At 41.2% G+C, this 20,481-nt stretch overlaps 1 protein-coding gene across 1 annotated transcript; it reads left to right on the top strand.

Moving 5' to 3' along the window:
* The first annotated feature begins 5,552 nt into the window (after positions 1–5,552).
* Positions 5,553–16,683, top strand: dlk1 (delta like non-canonical Notch ligand 1). The gene is made up of 7 exons (XM_084381458.1): positions 5,553–5,669; positions 5,782–5,796; positions 6,063–6,145; positions 6,369–6,432; positions 6,917–7,047; positions 8,644–8,785; positions 13,675–16,683. Exons 3-7 carry the CDS (start codon positions 6,094–6,096, stop codon positions 14,462–14,464), a joined length of 1,179 nt encoding a protein of 392 aa, XP_084237584.1. The 5' UTR covers positions 5,553–5,669; positions 5,782–5,796; positions 6,063–6,093; the 3' UTR covers positions 14,465–16,683.
* The last annotated feature ends 3,798 nt before the right edge of the window (positions 16,684–20,481 follow it).

The raw sequence follows: 20,481 nt of genomic DNA, 5'->3' as shown, positions 1-20,481 counted from the left end.
AATAACCATAAATGCTGCTGCCGTCAAACTCACTTCACTGTTGATGTATAAACCATTAAAAAATGTATGGGTTAATGCAGGAACTGAAGATGAGGTTAATAGTTTTCCCTTTAAAAATTCATCACACCATTTTTCTTAGCCGAGAATATTCTCGAGCAGCAGAAGCATGAAAGTCGACGCTGAAGGTGCTTGAAGTTCTGCCAACACCCTGAGGACGATGCTGCAGAGGAGTCAGCCCTCAGGATAGAGACAGGAAAAATGCATTGTAGGCCGCCAGTCAGCAGGAGACGGATCGTCTCAACTCCACCTTCCATATAATTGGTATATTTGAAAGAGTGCTCTCCGTTTCCATGCCATGTTTCAGCAGGAGCACTCAGGCTAAAAAGAGGAACTATTTTTTCTCTTCTCAGCATGCTGACAATAAAGAGGGTGATGTATTATCCAAGAGCATCTGGACTATGCTGTTTGCCACTTAAAGCATCTTTCTGGAGCTGACATGTTTTGTACATATGAGTAATATAGCATTTGCTGAACTACCCTCGTAGAAGTATATACAACACATCCTGTATCCTGTCTGGTATTCGAACTTATCCCTTCTGTTGAAGTTGATGTAATGGGGCTAATTCTGTAGAAACCAAAGAAAATGTGGAGCCAAATCACTGAGGAAGTGTCAACGTGATTTTATCTTTCAACATAGCCGTGCAATTAAATAAACCAGTCATCCCCCGAGGCAGACACAGGTTTCTCCTTTGTGACTAATTACTGCATGTTTTTGGTAGTTGAGAAGGCAGTCAAAGTAGAATTAGCAGCCATATCACACACATATCTCCTCTCCGTCTGCCTGCCTGTTACCCGCAGAGACAGGAGAATTGAAGCTGGCTTAATGACACCGTCACACAATCATGACAATAAAAATTGGTGTCAAGAGACCAAATTGACTGAAAAAATTGGCTCCGTCTGTCAACTACAGAGCCGTCCCCTGAAGTGACAAGGCTCTACACATACTGTCTGATTCAGCAGCACAATAGTTTCAGGTCTTTTGTACAATTTTGCTCTATATGGAGATGCTCCTCATATAAATGGTAAGATATGGACGGATGTTTGGCAGCTTTAGATTACTAAAAATTCAAGTTACAGGATATTTAAAGCAGCGCAAATATAAGAATGAAAGAAGACTAGATTTTGGGAATAAGACGGCAACTTTTAAGATGGTAAAGTATTTCTTAAATTCATGAGTAACTAATAGAGAAACTATTAACATGGTGTACATTATTGCGACTGGAGAATAAAACAAGAGGCTAGGCTTGGTCAGAAGCTGTAGCTATAAAAGAGTAAGTATATGATTTAAAAATGATGATGAAATACTGAGAAACAGTTCTGTCGTTGATATCTGTCCAATATCAGATCCATCTCTGAAACAAGACTGACATTAGAGACATTTTTCAAGGATAAATGTTCAAACACTTGCTGATTCCAGCTTACTATACATAAGGATTTGCTGCTTTTCTTTGCGTGATAGTAAATGAAGAGGTTTCTGACTGTTGGTTGGACAAAAAACCACAATCTGAAGACGTCACTTTGGGTTCTGAGAAACTGTGAGGAGCATCATCGTAATCTGCAGATTTATCCGTAATAAAAAATAATCAATAGCTGCAGTCCTACTGGATGAGCGTATCATCAGAAACAAAGGTCAGTGGGAGATAAAGAATAGTGACGCCAACAACTCCACCTTTTCAGTGTGTGCACAATACAAAGTGGATACATCATATTTATATCAAGTTACATTTGTTCACCAAGTAGAAGTGCCACAGGAGGTTTGACTCATTTTATGACAAAGCTGCTCTAAGAAGACGTCGGCTACAGCACAGACAAAGACATCTGTTGGTTCCGTCTCTGTAGTGATTAAATTATGGTGTAATTCATTTTCAACTTTATTCTCTGTGCTTCTTCCCTTGTATCCAGTAAGTTTTCCATATGGCAGGTTTTCTGTTGTCCAACATGTCTGTGAGCCCTGTTGAGCTCCACCTGGCGTGCTCCCCATGTCTAACGATGTGTCCTAATGATCTGCCTGAAATCCACTGGACAGGGAGGAACTGGGGAGCCACGCAGCGTGTTATTAGCCAGCGTTATAATTGTGTTTAGAATTCAATCCTCCAGATTAATTTCCTGCAAACCAACGTGTGCCATCTGAGAGTTTGAATGAAGTGATCTGTATCAAAACCCGGTATACGTCGACTGAATGGGGATTTCATTAACTCTGATTTTGGAGTGCGATGACAGACTTTTCCACACCCTGCAACCGCGTGCTAAGAATTCAGATGAAATCATTTCAAATCTCCAGTGGACTTGAAATGAAGTAATTTACACCAACGGACTGATCTAACTGTGCCTTTATGGTGTTGTAATGCTTCCTCACCTGTGTGGAGAGGGGAAATTGCTCAGTGTGGGAATGACCTTCACAGAGAGCATAAATAAGACTCCTGAATCACGGAGATCAGCGTGAAATGGCCCTTCCCTGCAGACGCATAATTAGTAGAAATGAGGTCTGACCGCAGTGGTATTTAAACTTCACCTGCCACAGAGAGCTGCAATAGGGATTCATTTCATTATTGATTCAGCTGTTAATTAGTACCGTAATTAATTTATTAACTATATGGCCTGTAACATTTCAGTTCATAATTTCACAGATCCCAGTTGACATATTGATATTGCTTGTTTTTTTCCTACTTATATTAAGTTTACTGCTATAGAAGACTAAGAAAAAATATTAACTTTAGCTAGACCCTAGCATCAGACAGATGATTTATCCATTAGTCAATTAAAAGATAGGTAATTGCAAACCTTTTGATAACCAATTAAGCGTTACCGCCATTTTTCAAGCAAAAAAGTCAAACATTTGATGGTTTCAGCTTCTTAAATGTCAGGATTTGCTGCTTTTCTTTGTCATTTGAGATAGTAAATGAAGAGTCTTTGGGTTTTCGGCAATTTGAAGACGTCACTTTGGGCTCTCGGAAATCGCAATGAACATTTTTTCACATTTAATAGACTAAACATGCAACCAATTAATTGATCAACTAATAAGCAGATTATTCCATAATGAAAAGAATTGTTAGTTGCAGCCCTATCGGAAACCTAATTTCACCTCAAACCACCCTAGAGTCAAAAATGACACAAAACAACAAGCCCACACACACACACACACAATCACACACTAATATCTTCGGATCCATAATATCCAATTTATACCTGGAGCACCCTACACCGAAGCAGATAAAAATCAGATACCAGATGAGATCAGTGGTCTGGAGAAAAAAATAGATCAGAGGATGACTCCTTCACTTTAATAAAGCACATACAAACCTCAGACATTTCATTAAAAAAAAAGGACTGAGTGATGTGGATCTGGTTGGTAGCTGCGGAAGCTGTAATGTTACTGCTGGGCTGTGGGCTCTGTCTCTGGAGGTCTGAAAATAAACACACGAGCCAATTTGAACCGGGGTTATATGAGAGCGGAGACCTCTCCAAAGATTATATCAAATCTGAGGAGACTTATCCGCTTCTCCTCCTCTCACATCTGCTCGTGTGTCTTTGTGTCTTTTTTGTCTTTCTCTGGCAGATAGACTGTGTGCAAGAAGAGAGAAAAGGGAGATTCTGTGTACTCTCTTCATGCCATTCAAATGAAATACTGAATTGATTTGCTGCTTATTTGCATTCATATATGGATCACTTGTGCTCTTGCTGTCAAGACACAGAACTGGAAAACCTGTTTTTAACCTGAAAACTCTCCTTTAAATGATATGAATCTGAAAGAAAAAGTGGAAAACTGGTGTTCTTTCACATCGCCTACAAAACCAAAGACAAAGGGTGCATCTTATATTTCGTAGTTCTTACAGTAGCTTTCCCCTGATGGTTGCCTGACTACCATTTCCAAAACCTGTATTGCCAATCTAATAACGTCAGAGGGAAGCGGAACATATAATTAGGCCGTCAAGACTATAAGCCACAGACTTCGTGGGAAGGAAAATACTATTCCCTGCTGCCCATGGGAAGGATGAAGGGAGATTGTGGACAGCAATAAGAGGACTAAGAATAGAATGGGGCCATACTGTTGATGTCAGGTAGGCGATGAGTAAGGGAAGTCATTCAATATCATTTCAAAATGGGGGGAAGAGTGAGTCTGATGGTATGTTATGGTTTTAAGGTAATGGTCAGCAGAGATCACAATTTAAATGTTTTGAGACTTTAACATAATTGACTAATTATGTACTCCACATTGATCTGAAATGAATGTACTTGTATGGTCGGTAACACTTTCAATGAAGCCTATAAGGCATTATAAGTAGCCTATGTTTATAATGCATAATAGACATCAGAGTCCTAATGAGTTGTAATTATTGCTGTAAAGCATTATAAATATGCTGCAGTACTTCATTATAATGTATGCACATTAGATTAGGGTTTACAAAACATGCAATCGTCCAATAAGATAATTTGTATTTGGTAAGATTAGCTTCACCTCAAGCTACAACAGTGCTCATATAACTCTAGTCTACATGTAGCTAGACCGGTCCAATAAAATAATAGCCGCGCATCATACATTGTGGAAATATATCGCCAATGTTCATATAAGGGCACGTTAACAACATTATACGTAAATATGAAATGAATGAAAGACAATTAGCCTACTGTGTGCGCCTCTTGGACCATGTGTAGAATAACGTTATTTTGGAGCTGCATGCTCTTCTTCTGCAGCCATGTTGGTTCTGACCCATAATGCCACTGACCTATGACATCACCACATGGCATGGCAACATTTCCCATAATGCCTTAAACTAAACTGTTGTCCTGTTACATTTTGCTTTAAAAAAAGACCGTACATAAAAGGCCATGCTGCTTTAACCAAACACTTTTAAGTACCTTTAAGGCACATTTTAACACCTTATTTATGACATTTTTAATCACCTTTTAACGACTTTATGAGCTCAAATAATCATGAAGTTATGACTGAAACATGCACAATAAACATCTCAGTGAAACTGTCTCTGACAGTTGCACTATGCAATAATATGATGTATAAAAATGTAGCACAAAAGGTGCCTTTCTGATGCATTATGAGCATTTTTACCTTTAATAATTCAAGTAGATTCAGCTGAGAACACTTCTGTATGCAGGATTTTTACTTGTAATAGAGTATTTTTACATTCTAGTATTGCTACTTTTACTCAAGTGTAGGGTCTGAACACTTCCTCCAGTCTCAAACTAAAGGAAGACAGATTGGCTTTTGTTCAAGGCAGAATTATGATCAAGAAAATAAGCAGTAATAAGCTGTTAATGGTATGCAGGGACCTTCTCACCTCCCTTAAAAGAGCTTTCCCCGAGGCAATGATTATTGCATTTATAGAATTAATGCACCTAATGCTCTCTGCAACTGCCTGAGCACTTCTTCCCAGCCGGGGGGTCAGACTGGTGAGCGCACTCTCCCTCTTTAGGTGGGAGGAGCGTGTTTCACTGGGACGATGCGCGATGCAGCAGTCCCGTCAAAACGTCCAGGTCCTCCTCCAGCGCATGTACACCTGTGGTACCACTTCCAACAACAGCTCGACGCTTGGATTTTAAACAAAGTCTGATCAAATATGACCGCTTGGAATCAGAGTGTCGGGGAGACATAGGTGAGGTGCCGCAAGATAATTTAATTAATGAGGTTTTTTTTTATATGAGAATTGATGATTTGGGGATTCTTCTCTTTTTCTGCCTGTGCGTAATGGATACCTCCGGGAGCAGACGCATATGATTCAGGTGCGTCAATTTCAAATTCAAAAGGAATAAATGATTCTCATTGCATTCAGATCTCCAGTGGGAGTGATTTTGGTTGTGATACCCTCATATTTTTTTAAAACTCCACACACCTCAGAGCTGTGTATTTGTGAAGCATCCCCTCTGTGTTCTCCATTTCAGGTTTGTTTTCATTCCCTCAAATGAACTTTTGAGTGATCAGACGTCTTTGAGATGCACAAACACGTCGCTACTTGCGGCTTGCCCCCCCTCCGCTTTTTGTTTTCCAGGACAAAGAGGGAAATCTCGCTCGAAATTACGATGCATCTCACAGCGGTGGTCTTAATTCTGGTCGTGACGGGCATGGCAGAAGGTAACCTGAGATTTTCATCAGTCCGCTGGGACATCTGATAAAAACACACACACAGAGAGAGATTTGAGTCCATTCATGAAAAACAAACTCCTCTCTGGAGCGTGCAAAGAAAGTACAACGGATGCATATTTCATCGCTCTGAATGTTTCATGTGTTTTTTTTTTTGGATGGGGTATTTCTTTTGATGCAAGCACGCTGCTGTCCCTTTCTCTCTGTCTCAAAGGTTGGGATTGCAGCGCGGGGTGCAACACGGAGAATGGGTTTTGTGAGAAGCCAGGGAAGTGCAGGTACCTAAACGACCCCGGATTCCTGTGTAGATGATAGCTTGTGCCCTGTGGGAGGTTTGCAACCTTATTTCCATAAATCGCTGGAGCTGTAATTGTGTTTCCCCTTGGAGAGATGCAGCCAACTGGATCCTTGTGCTTTTTTTTTTTTCTCTCTCTACATTTGTTTGGCGTGTTAAGTCAACTGCCAAATCATCCCTTTGTTTGAACAGTGAAGAGCATTGTTATCCTCACAGATAAGCTCACAAGCTCCAAAGCATGCCCAGTTTGAAAGGCTTTTTACTGGCAATTTTATCTACTCTCTAGCCAAAATGATTCGATTCCATCACTGGGAATTTAACAAATGGATGCATTATCAAACAGGACTTTTACTTTAAGAGAAAAAAAAAAAAAGCATGCAGACATTATAGGAACAAGAGCAGCACTGCACAGCTCTGTGGGTGGTATATTAATAGTTCAGGATTGTTCCCTTTCCATCCTCTTTCAGGTGCAAACCAGGGTGGCAGGGAGAGCACTGTGACCGGTGCGTGCCCTTCCCCGGCTGCCTGCACGGCACATGTGAGAAGGCATGGCAGTGTCTCTGCAGCGAGGGCTGGGTGGGCAGCCTCTGTGACCAAGGTGAGTCTCATTAAAGCTTCCCCAGACACTCTCATCTCTATCTGCCTCCTAACACCTCCCGTCAAATCAGAGGTCAGGGTGAGTCACAGAGCCTCAGGGACACACAGGTCGCCACCGAATGAAGCCGGCGTCTGGAGGATATAGTCGCTGTATTTTCAGGCGGGCAGTTAGGGGAGAAAGATCCAAGACAAAGGAAAATAATCATGGAAAAAACTGGGTCGAATATGAAAGCTGAAGCCACAAAATAACTGCAGAAATTCTCATTATAAACTGCAGCTTTTGTGTCCAGTTGCCAAAATCCAGTCCAGTCCAGTCGCCAGAATAAAATGTTGGCATTTAACATTTCTGCAAACCACAGATACGCATCATGATGATATTTCTACAATACGTGTCATATAACATTCATGTTACATGTCGGAGCTGACTTTTCTATCAGCAGGTGGACAGCTGCCAAGCCAGAGACCACTGTTCACAGCATTTCAACACGACGTCTGGACATTGTCCAGTTCTGCTTAAGGCGACAAATCCAGATATTTTGACAAGACATCAGGACATTTCCAGCTACGCTTGTGGTGACAAAATCTGTTATTTTTAACGAGATGTCAGGACATTTCCAGCTGTGTTTGTGGCGACAAGCTGGATGTTTTTTATTGTCACTGTGGGACATTTTCAGCCACATTTGTAGGGACAAAACTGGATGTTTTTAACAAGACGCTGGGCATTTACCAGTCCTTTTCCTGACAACATAAATAGATATTTTTGAGAACAGGTCAGGATATTTTCAGTCCTGTTTGTGGTGACAGAACAGGATGTTTTTTAACAAGATGTCAGGACATTTTTAGCTGCATTTGTGATGTCGAAACCTGGTGTTTTCATCCAAAAAAGGATCTTTGCTAAACCCTTATCAAGTGATTTTTATGCTTAAACCTAATCAGACCACGAGCACAGCTTTATCACAACATGAAATTGAAGGAATGAAAAAATATAAAGGTTAAAAATGTAAAGTTTTCAACATAAATAGATTAAGTTTCAACACATCCGTGATTTGAAATTGAAACGTGCATTGCCAACATTCATTCTGGCGAGTGGTTTGACTCTTGAGCGAGACACCATTTGAACTCATGAAAACCTCAAAAGTGATGCACTGTGACTGCGAAAATTTGGATGATAAAGCGTTTAAGAGTCATTTCAAACACCCCCATCTAAATTAAGCACTCAAGTAATAAAGCCTATATCATCTACAATTAGTTTTATCTCATGAAAATGACTTTCTCCCCCTCAAGCACAAGAGGAAACAAAGAGAAGAAGAAGAATACAAGAAGAAAGGGTCTTTGTTTTTTTTTTTGGCTTCTGGCTCAGTTTGACCTCCTTATCAGCACACTCAGTATATCTCTTGTTCTGTTGGAGCATACGAGCTGCTCGCCTGTGAAACATGGTTGTTTTCAGTTTTGTTCTTTTTGACAAGATGCTGTGGTGTGAATGTGAGCGAGAGAGTGGAAAACAAAGGCGAGAGGGAAAAACAAGCAGAGACAGAGGAGGAGGAGGGAGAGCACACAAGATCTAAATACAGCATGTGTTTTCTTTTTTTAACAACAGACACTCGTCTGTGCTCATCTGGGCCTTGTGCTGGTAATGCCACCTGCATAGAGACAGGAGAGGGGGGATATCTGTGCATCTGTCCCCACGGCTACATTGGGGAAAACTGCCACCTGAAGAGAGGACTTTGTCTCACGAACGGGTACTGACACCTTTTATTTATGTCCCTGTATTAAGTGAAGGAATAGAAGCAATAATCAATACATGGTACACTGTCATTTGGGGCTGTCTGTATGGCCAAGGCAGCTAATTGACATCACCACGCACTGAGGCTAGTGTATCCGTAGCTTCTTATGATGGGCAGTTAGCACAGAAAATATTGAATTTGTTTTTCTTTCTACTGCACAAAATGTAGACGGTTTGGTTGTTCTGACTTATAACAAGCGAGCGGGTGTTTGCACATTTGTGAGACAAGCAGAAACGTTTGCTTTGATACATCCCTTCACAAACACGAGCGTGCCGAAATGTAGGAACTGGCAAGTTTCCAACTGTGAGTGAACACTCCTCTTGAACGAGGCCCCAGCTCATTATTTCTACTCAGAAATTCAACTTTGTTCTTAGGTCAAGAAATAGCTTACTCTTACCTCTGTTTTCCTCACCAAACAGAAAACTACGACCGTACACCTTCTGAATTCAAGTTCCTCTCTTTTACCGAACTAAGATGAGCTTAATTACCTCGTTAACACTTCGAAAAACACACTTGACGCCTTCAAACTCAGCATAAATTTATAAAACTCACCAACACAGTCCGGGTTTGTCTTTTCACAGAATAAGTTGTGAAAATGTTCTGTTCTACACGCCGTTTTCACCTGCTGCTGAAGTCCCACTCTGTCACTTCCCACCCATCCCTGCCTGCTGCGTCGTGCCATCTCTAAAGTCATAGTCTTGATCAGAGCCGCTGTAAATCACCTCTGTACTGTATCGCCTGTCGTCAAACTGGCCTCAGTCGGTCTTGGACGCTTGCGTTCAGTCCCAGTTCACTCTCGCATCATGCAGCCAAATCCAGTTGAGCTGAGCCCAGTCTCCAGTGGTCTCACTCCACACAAACTCGAGAGCCACTGGTTTCATGGCTAACTGAGCCATGAGCTAATGCTACAGCAAAAGCTAGCAGCAGTTGTCTTTTACTCTGGTGATATGTTGCCCTCTATGTTTTTCGGAGCTACCTTTGAATTTTTGGCCATATTCTACAAATTACACCTTCAAGTTGATGTGGTGAACTTATTAGCAATTTAAAGTCTTTAAAGTTTCTGGCTACTTGGTAAATGCGAGTCCAATATTCACTCTCTTTTAGCTCCGTTTTGGGTCTCTACCAACATCTGAGCAGAATATCTGGCTTGCTGCTAAATGCTCCTCTGTGCCTACAAGTACGGTTGGGATACTGTATTGCAAAACATTGCAAACAATAAAAGCCGAGTGACTCGACTAACATAGCAGAAACAAACACAATTTTCCTGCGGGCCTAAATTTTGATGTCATGCCAAACACCCCGATGTAGAAAGAAGGAACGTTAAGAGAATGAATCCCCCAACTTCCTCCCGCCATAAATACATCAGCAGCCATGTTTATTGTGCTCTTCCCTTGACGACAAGCAGAAACCTTCATACAATAGCTGCCAGTGTTTACCTGGGCAGCATCTCAAGCTGCATCCCATTACAGGGACTGCATCTTTTGAAGTCATCATTTCAAAACTGAGTACATTCTGTGACCAGAAATTCAGCCATCTTTTGCCCATATTTGGAGGACACAGCTGATGTGTACTTTGCATCTGTCAGAATCCCACAATTCACTGCTCCCCAGGCCACAGTTTAATTATACATTCAGGCAGTCCCTGTCTCACATCGCGTTTGGAAATACCACATTAGCATTACCTATTTGCTTGGACTTTGCCTTCAGGTGGTGATAACTGTGCTGATAAATATATCACATGAACTGAAACAATTACTGTGAGGAAGGACTGCAGAAAAAAAAGAAGTTACAAGGTTTAAACTACACTATTTATTTGTGTTAGTCATAGCAGAGCATCACAGTTACACAGACGTTATTAGGATATATAATATTTACCATTGACCAGGTTCATCATGTGGTATTTTTCCATTCTGTGTTAAACTGAAACAGTGAAGCATTATGAGTTTGTGAGGAGCTCCTGAAAGCACCATTGGTTATGTCCTCATTAGGGGGCGACGAGGCCAGCTTTAGCCAGGCCTTCAGGTACTTTGAGGGACCCACCTTCATGGGTCGTGTCCTTCGAAGCACCAGAATTGGCAAGCAGTCGAAGTTTGACAGAGGGCTCTCTTCCTCTCTCCTCTGTCCTCCAGCCTGGGACACGAACAATCAATCTCAGCGTGCCATCTCGAAGAATATCTCAATTTCTTAAATGCCCCCCGAGGAGAGAGGAGCTCAGATGTATCGTTTGTGGTGGTCTTTTCGGCTAAACCATTTGATATTTATCCTCACGTTAAGTCATGTTGGTAATACAGAAGTTGTCATGAACACGGTTATGCTTATCTGACAGAGATCATAAAATACAGCTGTAGGCTATAACAAAACAAAGAAGAGAATTTTAATTGATGTCTCTTTAAATTGACGGTTTCCGAAGCACAGACATCTCATTTTGGGAGAGACTAAGAAGAGGAAAGGAATCAAGGGTGTACAATCTCTTTTCAGGTCATAATTCTGAAGAAAATACACACCTTGAAATCTTGCTTTTATGTAAAAAAAAACATTGTCATCAGTCATTTAAACTCTCGAAATTGCCTCTCTCTCCACTGCCTTTCCACAGCTGGATTACAGACAGGGATAGTTCGTGGAGAAATGCCCTCCCCCGCCTGTCAGATACAAATAAAAAAGCTCTCTGGAAACACGGCTATAGCTGCCCCCAGACTCTGAACACCACCATGTTTGTTCTCGCTCAGGCAGCCTCGTTATTGACGTGAACACACCTAAAATTCAATAGCCTACAGCTCGGCGTCAGTGAACTGACAGCTCTCCTCCTGCTCCCCCCAAAATAATCATTTCAGTCTTATTGTAATTTTCACAATGAGACAAGCGGAGCTTCACTTGTATGTCAGGGGAATTCATCTCCATTTAAAGGCCTGCCTGAGGTTTCATTAATCAGCTCCTCGATGAGACACCGGAGATGTGTCGAAAAAGTATGCCGGAGCTATTATTCTTGTGACTCGCCGAAACAGAATGCAAGGGGCTTGCGTAATTACACGAGCTACTATTAGAGATATTGATTGTTTTTTTATCCCGCGTTTACTTTGTGAAGCGTGGCTGCAGTGATCAGATATGCTGCACATGTGGGAGCAGGAACGCAGGAGACCAAAGGCTCCTTTTCTTCTCACTGCTTACTTGCTGGTAAAGATTATTAATGAAAGAAAATGAGCTACTCACTGTGTTTCATTCGGGCTGCAGGGTAAAATGATAATAAGTATTTATTCAAGATCCAAAAACGACTGATCCGCTTGATCCTCTGATAATTGCTGAGCAACGGCAATTGATTGAATTGATTAATTAAATAATTCATGAAGCAAAAATCACCCAGTCATCACCCCGGGTCTTAATAAGTATTTTCCACAGTTTTATAGAGCAAAAGAGTAATTAATTAAGAATATAATTGCACAAATATTCCACACTGAGAAGAACTTTTTTATTTTTTATTTTATTTCATTAAACCTTTATTTAACCAGGCTGTCCCTTAAGATTCAAAGAGCCCGCCAAGGTAGCACATCATTACAAAGTTACAAAATCTTAAAATAGAGCATATAAAGAAATAACAAAAGAAAAGTTCAAAAAAGGAAGCAACAGAGAAGGGACTACAATACATTATATAAAAATCCATTTTAGGAATAATAATTGCACTCCTCTTTTTCTTTAGTGATAGCTTTGAATGCTGCCAGAGAGACAAAATCACTAAGGTGTGGTGTATTATGATTCAGAGCACATTTTGCACTCTGATCATGGAATAACCTTCAGACGGAAGGTTATTCCATGATCAGAATAGGAGAGTAGTTACTGTATGATACAAGACTGCAAACGTGCAGTTCTGACATACATTTAAAATTATGGTGCATAAAATGCACTAAAGATCTTCCGAGTCAGGCAAAACAGGCTAAAAACATACCAAACAGATTTTAGATGCAGTGGTAAAGGGGCCTGGTGAGCTTCCTTTCGTTGCACGATTACAAAAGAGAACAAACAAAGATTATCTGAGATCATATCAGGCCATTTTAAGCTCGTTTTTGATGAGCTGTGGAGATTAGCTGTACCAGAGGGTGGCTCCATAATAAAAGTGGCATTGAACTTAAAGCTGCACCATCTCAGAGGGCTGCTTTCCTGGGGAAGTCTTGACAAGTTAAGTGCCTTCAGTGCCATGGCCACACATGAGAGCTGATATTTAAAAACTAAATGATTTATAGTTGTTTTTGGTGCAATCACTAATCGACCTACCTTAAGTAATAATTCAGGATGGTCTTAGTTTGATTTGAACATCCAAGAGGACTGGCCTCAGTTATCCCCAAATGACAAGAACATTTATTGTCTTTGTGACGATGTAGTTTTTAGGTATTTAAATTGGTTTGGAATAGTTTATTTGGATTTAGAAAAGGGGACATTTTGTCAACCTGCTGCGTACTTTTAATCCTTAATTTTATCAAAAAAATCCACCAAATTTGAAGATACATTGCTTTTTCTACACAGCAACAAAAGCATGCAGGTAATTCATGCAGCACCATCTGCATGGAAAAGAGGTCACACAAGCAGGTAGATTCTAACTCATTAATATGCTAAAAAAATGGCTGCAGGACGCTCCCCGGGGGACCCACACACTTGCAGTAAGGAATAGAAAGTGTCCTACTAACATCACCTTATGAAACCATTCTGTAAAATAGAATTGGAGCCCATTTGATGACAGCTTCACCGATGGCTGCATCATAACCACAGGATTAAATGTGCTGTCGTAAAGCTGTGCAGTAGATAGGAAGCCTTACATGCCCCTGCAGTATATTAACATTGTGTTGCTCTGTCCTCCAGCTCTCCTTGTCAGAACGGAGGCACATGTACGGATGAGAGCGGCTCAGCAGCGTACTCTTCCTGTTTATGTCCCCCTGGATTTTCTGGAGACTTCTGTGAGATCAGCGTTGACAGCTGCCAGCCTAACCCCTGCCTCAACGGCGGCAACTGTACAAACCACGGCCTGGCCTTCACATGCGTCTGTCCGCACGGCTTCACTGGTTTCACTTGTAATGACACCAGCAGCCTCTCGCCCTGCGCCGGCAGGCCCTGCGCCAACAGGGGCATGTGTGTTGGTCAACCTGATGGAACCTTCCGTTGCATTTGCCAAAAATGGTTTACAGGTCCCACATGTTCCCTGCAGCACAGGCCGAAAGCCAGGCCCAAGCCGGTCAGTGCCAGGCCTGTGGACCACAGAGTGTTTGCTCTGACTCCACAGCACTACTCCCTCCCTGCTCACACCTTCCACAAGCTTCTCAGACCGCCTGAGAGAGACCTGCTCAAGATAACCCTGAAGGAGACGGTGCACTCCCCCGGCGTCCTCGTCACCCACGGTCAGCTCATTTGCTTCGGCATGCTGGCCCTGCTCACCTGCCTGGTCATCCTGGGCACCACGGGAATCGTGTTTTTTGGCCGCTGCGAGACGTGGCTGGCTAATGCCAAGTACAGCCAGCTCGTTCGGCAGCAAAGGGAACACCTGCTGAGAGAGAGCGGCGGGGCGAGCCAGGAAGAGCCGGAGCACTCAGTAAACATCATCCTGCCGGAAAAGATAAGACTCACCAGCTTTGGGAGACACTACACCTCCATCTGATTAAATCACCTCTCCCTCTCAAAGGAGTTTAATAGGAAGGTCTAAAAATAGCGCAAAGCAAATACTATGACTGTTGTACAGTTGTGTTAATACATTGAGGGATACTGGACTACACTGGAATGTATCTGAATGTATAGTCCACTGGACTAAGTGGACAACCATGACGCTGCATTGTAAATCTACTTTTAATTGTACTGTTGAAATACTACCGTTAAAAAAAGTATTAACTTATAAGAGATGTCTTTTAGCACCTTGATGGCTGGTAAAAACATGTCATTGTGTTGTTTTTCTTAAGGCCATTTTTGACTTCAAAGTAATGGAGCCCGGAGGTTAATACTACAAAAAGAGAAATTAAGTTCATTTAAAAGTCGCCACTAACAGAGCACAACAATCCTCGACCACTTTCCTTTCAGTATTTGTAATGAAAGTATTCCAACCATTGATTTTTAATTTGTGAACAACTGTACTCTAACACAAATGTATTGAATAATCACAACACAAGCTGCAACAATTAATCCATTTATTTATTGGTAGGAAATAGCAGTTTTGACGTTATATCGCCCCGAGCCTGAAAACCTCCCCCCCCCCCAAAGCTCCTGTGTTGGAGGTGTAAAACAACAGCAACACTCCCACAGTGCTCCCAGTACGGGCAGAGTATATACAGTATCTATGGTAAACCGCTTGCTGCACAGCTAACTGAGCTAACTAGCTAATGACAGCCACAGTTGGCAGCAGATACCAGTCACTCTGGTGATATGCTGCCCCCTATTTGTCTGGAGTATGAAGTTAGCAGGTGGCCAATTATTACATATTGTAGCTTTAACTAGTGATTTATCGATTCAAGCAAAATGCCAAACATTATTTTGTTTCAGCTCGTCAAACGTGAGCATTATTTTCTGACATCTTATTAGACAGAATGATAATTTAATTGAGACAATAATCAGCAGATTAAATACATTAAAAATAAATTGGGAAGTTGTTGCAGCCCTCATCATCTCCATACAGCATTTTGTGAATTTGCCACTTTCTAATTAATGCAAAAATACATATTGTGAGTTTGTACAGTATGTACAGTTAAAATGTGTAATAAGATATTACGACATGCCACCCAAACAGCTGTACTTTCAAACCCTGCAGGTCGAAACTCTACAGTGCCCGGTACTTTTCGTGTGAAGGCATCAGTGTGCGGTGTGTACCTGGAGGTAATTTCATTTCTAAATACCATCCAATTTTCTCTCTCTGCAGATGTACCACTTTAGGTGTTGGTGTTAAAGTTATATATAGATGTGCACTCTGTTATTAAGACGCAGGTTATTTCACAGCTCCTCAAGAAATGCCACTTTCCATTTCCATCATCATCTATTTGCATCCATGCTGTGAGTATCTTCATACCGGCACCTTTTGAACAGTTTCAGTTCCAGTTTCTCAGAGATGTTGATACATCTTACAACATTACTTCTTACTGTCAGTATCAAAATTTCACAAGTCACGCAACCATGCATCTCTGATCCCTGAAATCAAAACTGTAACATCTGTTACATGTTATTGGGGAGATAGCCGCCCACTTCAAAGGAGAAAAACAGATGTCTGTCACCAGGAAAGATATAGTTAAAGGGGCTCTGCAGACACACAGTACCAATGTTAACCAATATTTAATTAATAAACAGAATTAACAAATGAGATTGTTTATAAATAATCGTAAGTAATGTGGATATAATGACTAAGTGAGTAAAGACAAGTATTGGAACAAGTAGAACAGTCTGCAGCCTCTAAACCTATAGGAAAAGACTTTAAAGCCAAATCCCAATATAATGATATCTGATCTCTAAGACAATAGATGTATGTAAAATATCTTAATGCATTAACTACTTACATGAGGATAATTGTGGTGTAAGAGCAGGATGTTTTGCCTTGCTCTCATAATGATAAGTCCCCTTCAGCCTCCATTCAGCCTGCAGGGAGGCTCTGTTAATGTGGCGGGTTGGGTTTATCACACTTCTCTGATAGGGTGGTTATCTTGTGCTTATAACATAACAGGCTTTCATTACATTGTGCAGAAGTAAAATTCTTAACGATTTACAAGTGGCATTTCTACAGGGTGGCTGTGACTGTAACCGCGCAGAGCTTATCAGTATTTGTTCCAGTCTGAGATTATTTGCTGTTGTACTTTGGCCGGATGTTTTGTTGTTTGTTCATTACTTTTAATAAAATACTGTAAATAAAAATCCCTGTGTTCTTGTGTGTTTTGTCCTGCCCAGGACTTAAAACCCACCACAGTTTATATCTTTGTAAAGTCTGACACAACGAGCAGGTTAGGCAAGATCAGATGCTTGGCAAGGCCAACGTATCAGATGTTTCACAGTGTGATACCCGACGGATGTACATGCTGTATGCACCACCACCTACCTGCTCTGAAATCAGTGGAACATCTGCTCTCCTGCTCTGTGACGCCTCATGAATTTCCCCCCGGGGCCAGCTCACTGATAATCAGGTGAACGATATCAGTGACTCCATCAGCACTCCTCCACTGTCCCTGATGGTTCGACGGTTTCAGAGAGCAGTCTCTGTCTCCGCCTTGTGGTGCAAGTTATCTATGTCACCACCAGGACATAAAGCTGCAGCACTGCAAAAATCGAGATTTCAATGTAGAAATAGAGTTAAATAAGTAGAGTCAGGTTGCTCTGTCTTTCTCTTGTCTTTAGTAGAGCGAATTTTAGGGCAACTTATTCAGTTTTTTTAAAAAACTTGAACCAATCAACAACAACAATGCATTATCCACTACTAGTAAGTACTGTGATTTCTATATGTGAGTTCAAAAGAGTGATTTTCAAAGCGCGCAGTGGGAAATTGACAATCACACTATGAAATTTGGATCAGTGCATGGAGTGGGCCGTCAGTTTAAGTGAAATATGTCAGTATCAGAAGGCACCTGATACTAAAGGTGGATCAGCTCAGTCCCACGTCTAATTATGCTCACTGGGTATTAAAAGATAAGTTCACACAAAAATAAAAATGTTGTCATGAAGTTTCATTGTCCACAGAACATTTGTATGGAGCCATTTCATGATTTCTTTGGTTGCTTTTATTCATCTTTATACTTGGAACAAGTCCCCATCTACTTTACTTGTTTAAGAGAATGCTGCAGCCCTGTTTTGCTGTGAAGCTTCAGAAATGTCTTTTGGACTACGAAACTTCAGCCGACTTTCCATCAGCATGAGGGTGAGAAGTTAATGACTACATTTCCATGTTTTGGTGTTTCAATTACTATTAGATGTTTAGGCATGCAAGTGAAATAGGGTGAACCTATGCCGGTAATGACACTGCGGCTTTAGCATTCGTGTCAGTACATTGTTTGGCGACAGTCAGATGGGATTTCTCCACCCAGTCATGAAAAACAGGGTCGTATTTGCTTCATGTGAACTCTTTCACACTGTGTAAAAATCAAGCCAGTTTAACCTTGAAACTGGAAATGACAAGACTCTCGAATGCGCGGCCAGTTTGAGGGAGCGCTGGGTCTCAACTCTCACTCAAGGAGTACTGTCAGTTAAAAAAAACTACCTGGTGAAATAATAAGAGCAGCAGAGAAGGTGGTGACGCAGAGGTTTGTACTAGACCAGTGACAGAAGCTACTGCTAATAGCGTGTCCTGTCCTGCCTGCCTTTGTTTAAGTTCACCTGGAACAATCAGGTGTGTCGTCCCACCCAACAGAGACAACATAGAGGCGAGGGAGCTGCCAATCAAGCAAAGAAGTACAGTACAGCTTGTACAGTTCAGACTGTCCTGAGAGGAGGTAAACATAGAGGAAAATTCCTCCGTGGGCCAAGAACTTTTTCTTTTCTTGCTGCCATTTTGAGACAGAAATGTGTCTCTGAAGCATTAATGACTTACATTTATCTTGTGTTTGTAAAGCATGTTGGAGAAGAATTTTTAACCAGAAGAAAAAGACATTCATTGACCGGTTTTGACTGACTAAACAAACTAAATAAAATACAACACAATTTCTGTTTAACTTGTTGTTTAACTGTTTATAATTGGCAGACCCTGCCACCTATCTAGCTTCAAACAGTGTTCTGGGGACCTTGTTTTCCTCTGAGAACAGCTTGTTCATTCAGTTCTGGAAAGTAGTAGTATTATTACCTCATTAATATTGTAAATATCAAAATTCAGAGTTTAAATTTCTTCTCCAAAACTACATAGTGCCTCTTTAAAAGAAACAATGGATTTTAATTTTGTTTTCCTATCAAGGCTTTTCAACCTTTGGTGGTTGTTTTGTCGTCCAACATGTTTCAGGCTTACATTTTGGGGTCTGATGCGGCTCCTATGAATGTGTGAAAAATCATGTAGATTCAGAGTCTGACCACAAGGTGTCATCCATTTAAAGGGGGACCAATGAAGGCTGACTGTAGCTGGTGCATTTCACTGCACTGAAAACACCGCATTTCATTTTTCACTGTGAGTATTTTTTCACAGATATGGAATTAACACCCACTTCAGTGTTCAATAATATATCTAAAATACCTGAACAACACTCTCATTTCATGACCGTTGTATTTAATATCTCTATTTTGCATCATTTTATACCAACCATCCCTTTTAAAAAACAAGGTATAACGTATAAAAACAACAATATGTGATCATAATAATGTAAAAACGTACAGGTAATGCTGCAGGCATCCTGGTTTCCATTTCACTGCTCTTCCTTGGAGCATCAATACACCGATAAAGGACTCAAGGACGAGCTGCCTGTCCCACATAACACATAATTTCCCACTTTGTCGCTATTTCAGTTCACATTTGAGTGACAATCTGTTTTTTTTTCTGCACTACATCCAACCGTATCTGACTTTATTGAAAAATGTCTCCTGCAGTGTTACTGCGTGTCCCTGACCTACGAAAACTAGCCCTTAAAATCTCTGCCACTCCAGTAGATCACTTACATAAATGTTAAACTGAATGTTAATCAGCTCGGATTGCATATGGATTACAATCTTTTCTTCATGCTGCAACTTGGCACTGAACGCCTCTTGCCGTGGCTAATTCAGTCAATACTTGCGACCATGCTGTAACCAAGGCTGCAATAAAAGCGCCTCATGCACAACGGCACTTTCAGCTCTCTAACGGTGTCTGTATTCCTGGAAAAACGTCCACAAAGGAGGCTCAGAGCCTATAAAGAACATTATTTAAAGCATGGGTTAAAAGTTAACCCATTAAACCCGAATCACAGCTGAAACCTCTATGTGTGCTGGGCCCCCGGCTCCCCACCACCACACATTTGTATGTGGAGTTATGACCCTGGGGAGAGAGGGGCCCTCACTTTCAAAGCCTAGCAGAGAAGCTAAATAAAACCCACCTCAGCAGACCCGTGGGGCTCCCTCCGGGTCACAAAAGCAAAACAGACCAGCAAATGTTAAGTCTCCCCCCCCCCAGCCTTGAGCCCCTTTAACCCTTTGTTCCTGTCTGCCACTCCTGTGACAGATGAAACTCAACATCCATGGAAAAATCGCACATGGAAGGAATCCAGATCGGATTTGAGGAATTCCAGTAGGGGTTTCTCTCCAGGGGTGCACACCAGAGACACTTCAAGTTATATTTCATTTATATGTTTGTATGTTAAATGTATTCCAGATGAGCGGTAAAGTCACTGTTAAAGAAAAACATTCCCTTATGCTGCCAGACATACTCTGATTTCTGCGATGTTGGCTCCTAACATTTTGGCTTCGGACCCAGCACTTGCTGCAGCTATTGCCTATATGTGCAGTTCAACCAAGGTCATTTCTTTCTGCTTTCCAGTATTTGAAGCCCAGAATACATCAAACCATCTGATCAGTACATTTGCAAGAAACAGCATTTCTTTCTTCTGACCTGTCTTTAATCATCTTTGACTGATTGTCTTTTACATTTAGAGAAAATTGTGACAATACCCATCGCAGTTTCCCAGATTGTGGGATAATTTCTTCAAATTCTTGGTTTTGTTTGAATCAAAAGTCCAAAATGAAGAAGGATGTTTACGTTTATAA

Source organism: Pagrus pagrus, assembly GCF_965226575.1.
Source record: "Pagrus pagrus genome assembly, chromosome: 18".
NCBI classification, from domain to species: domain Eukaryota; kingdom Metazoa; phylum Chordata; class Actinopteri; order Spariformes; family Sparidae; genus Pagrus; species Pagrus pagrus.
This window is presented reverse-complemented; position numbering and strand designations above follow the sequence as displayed.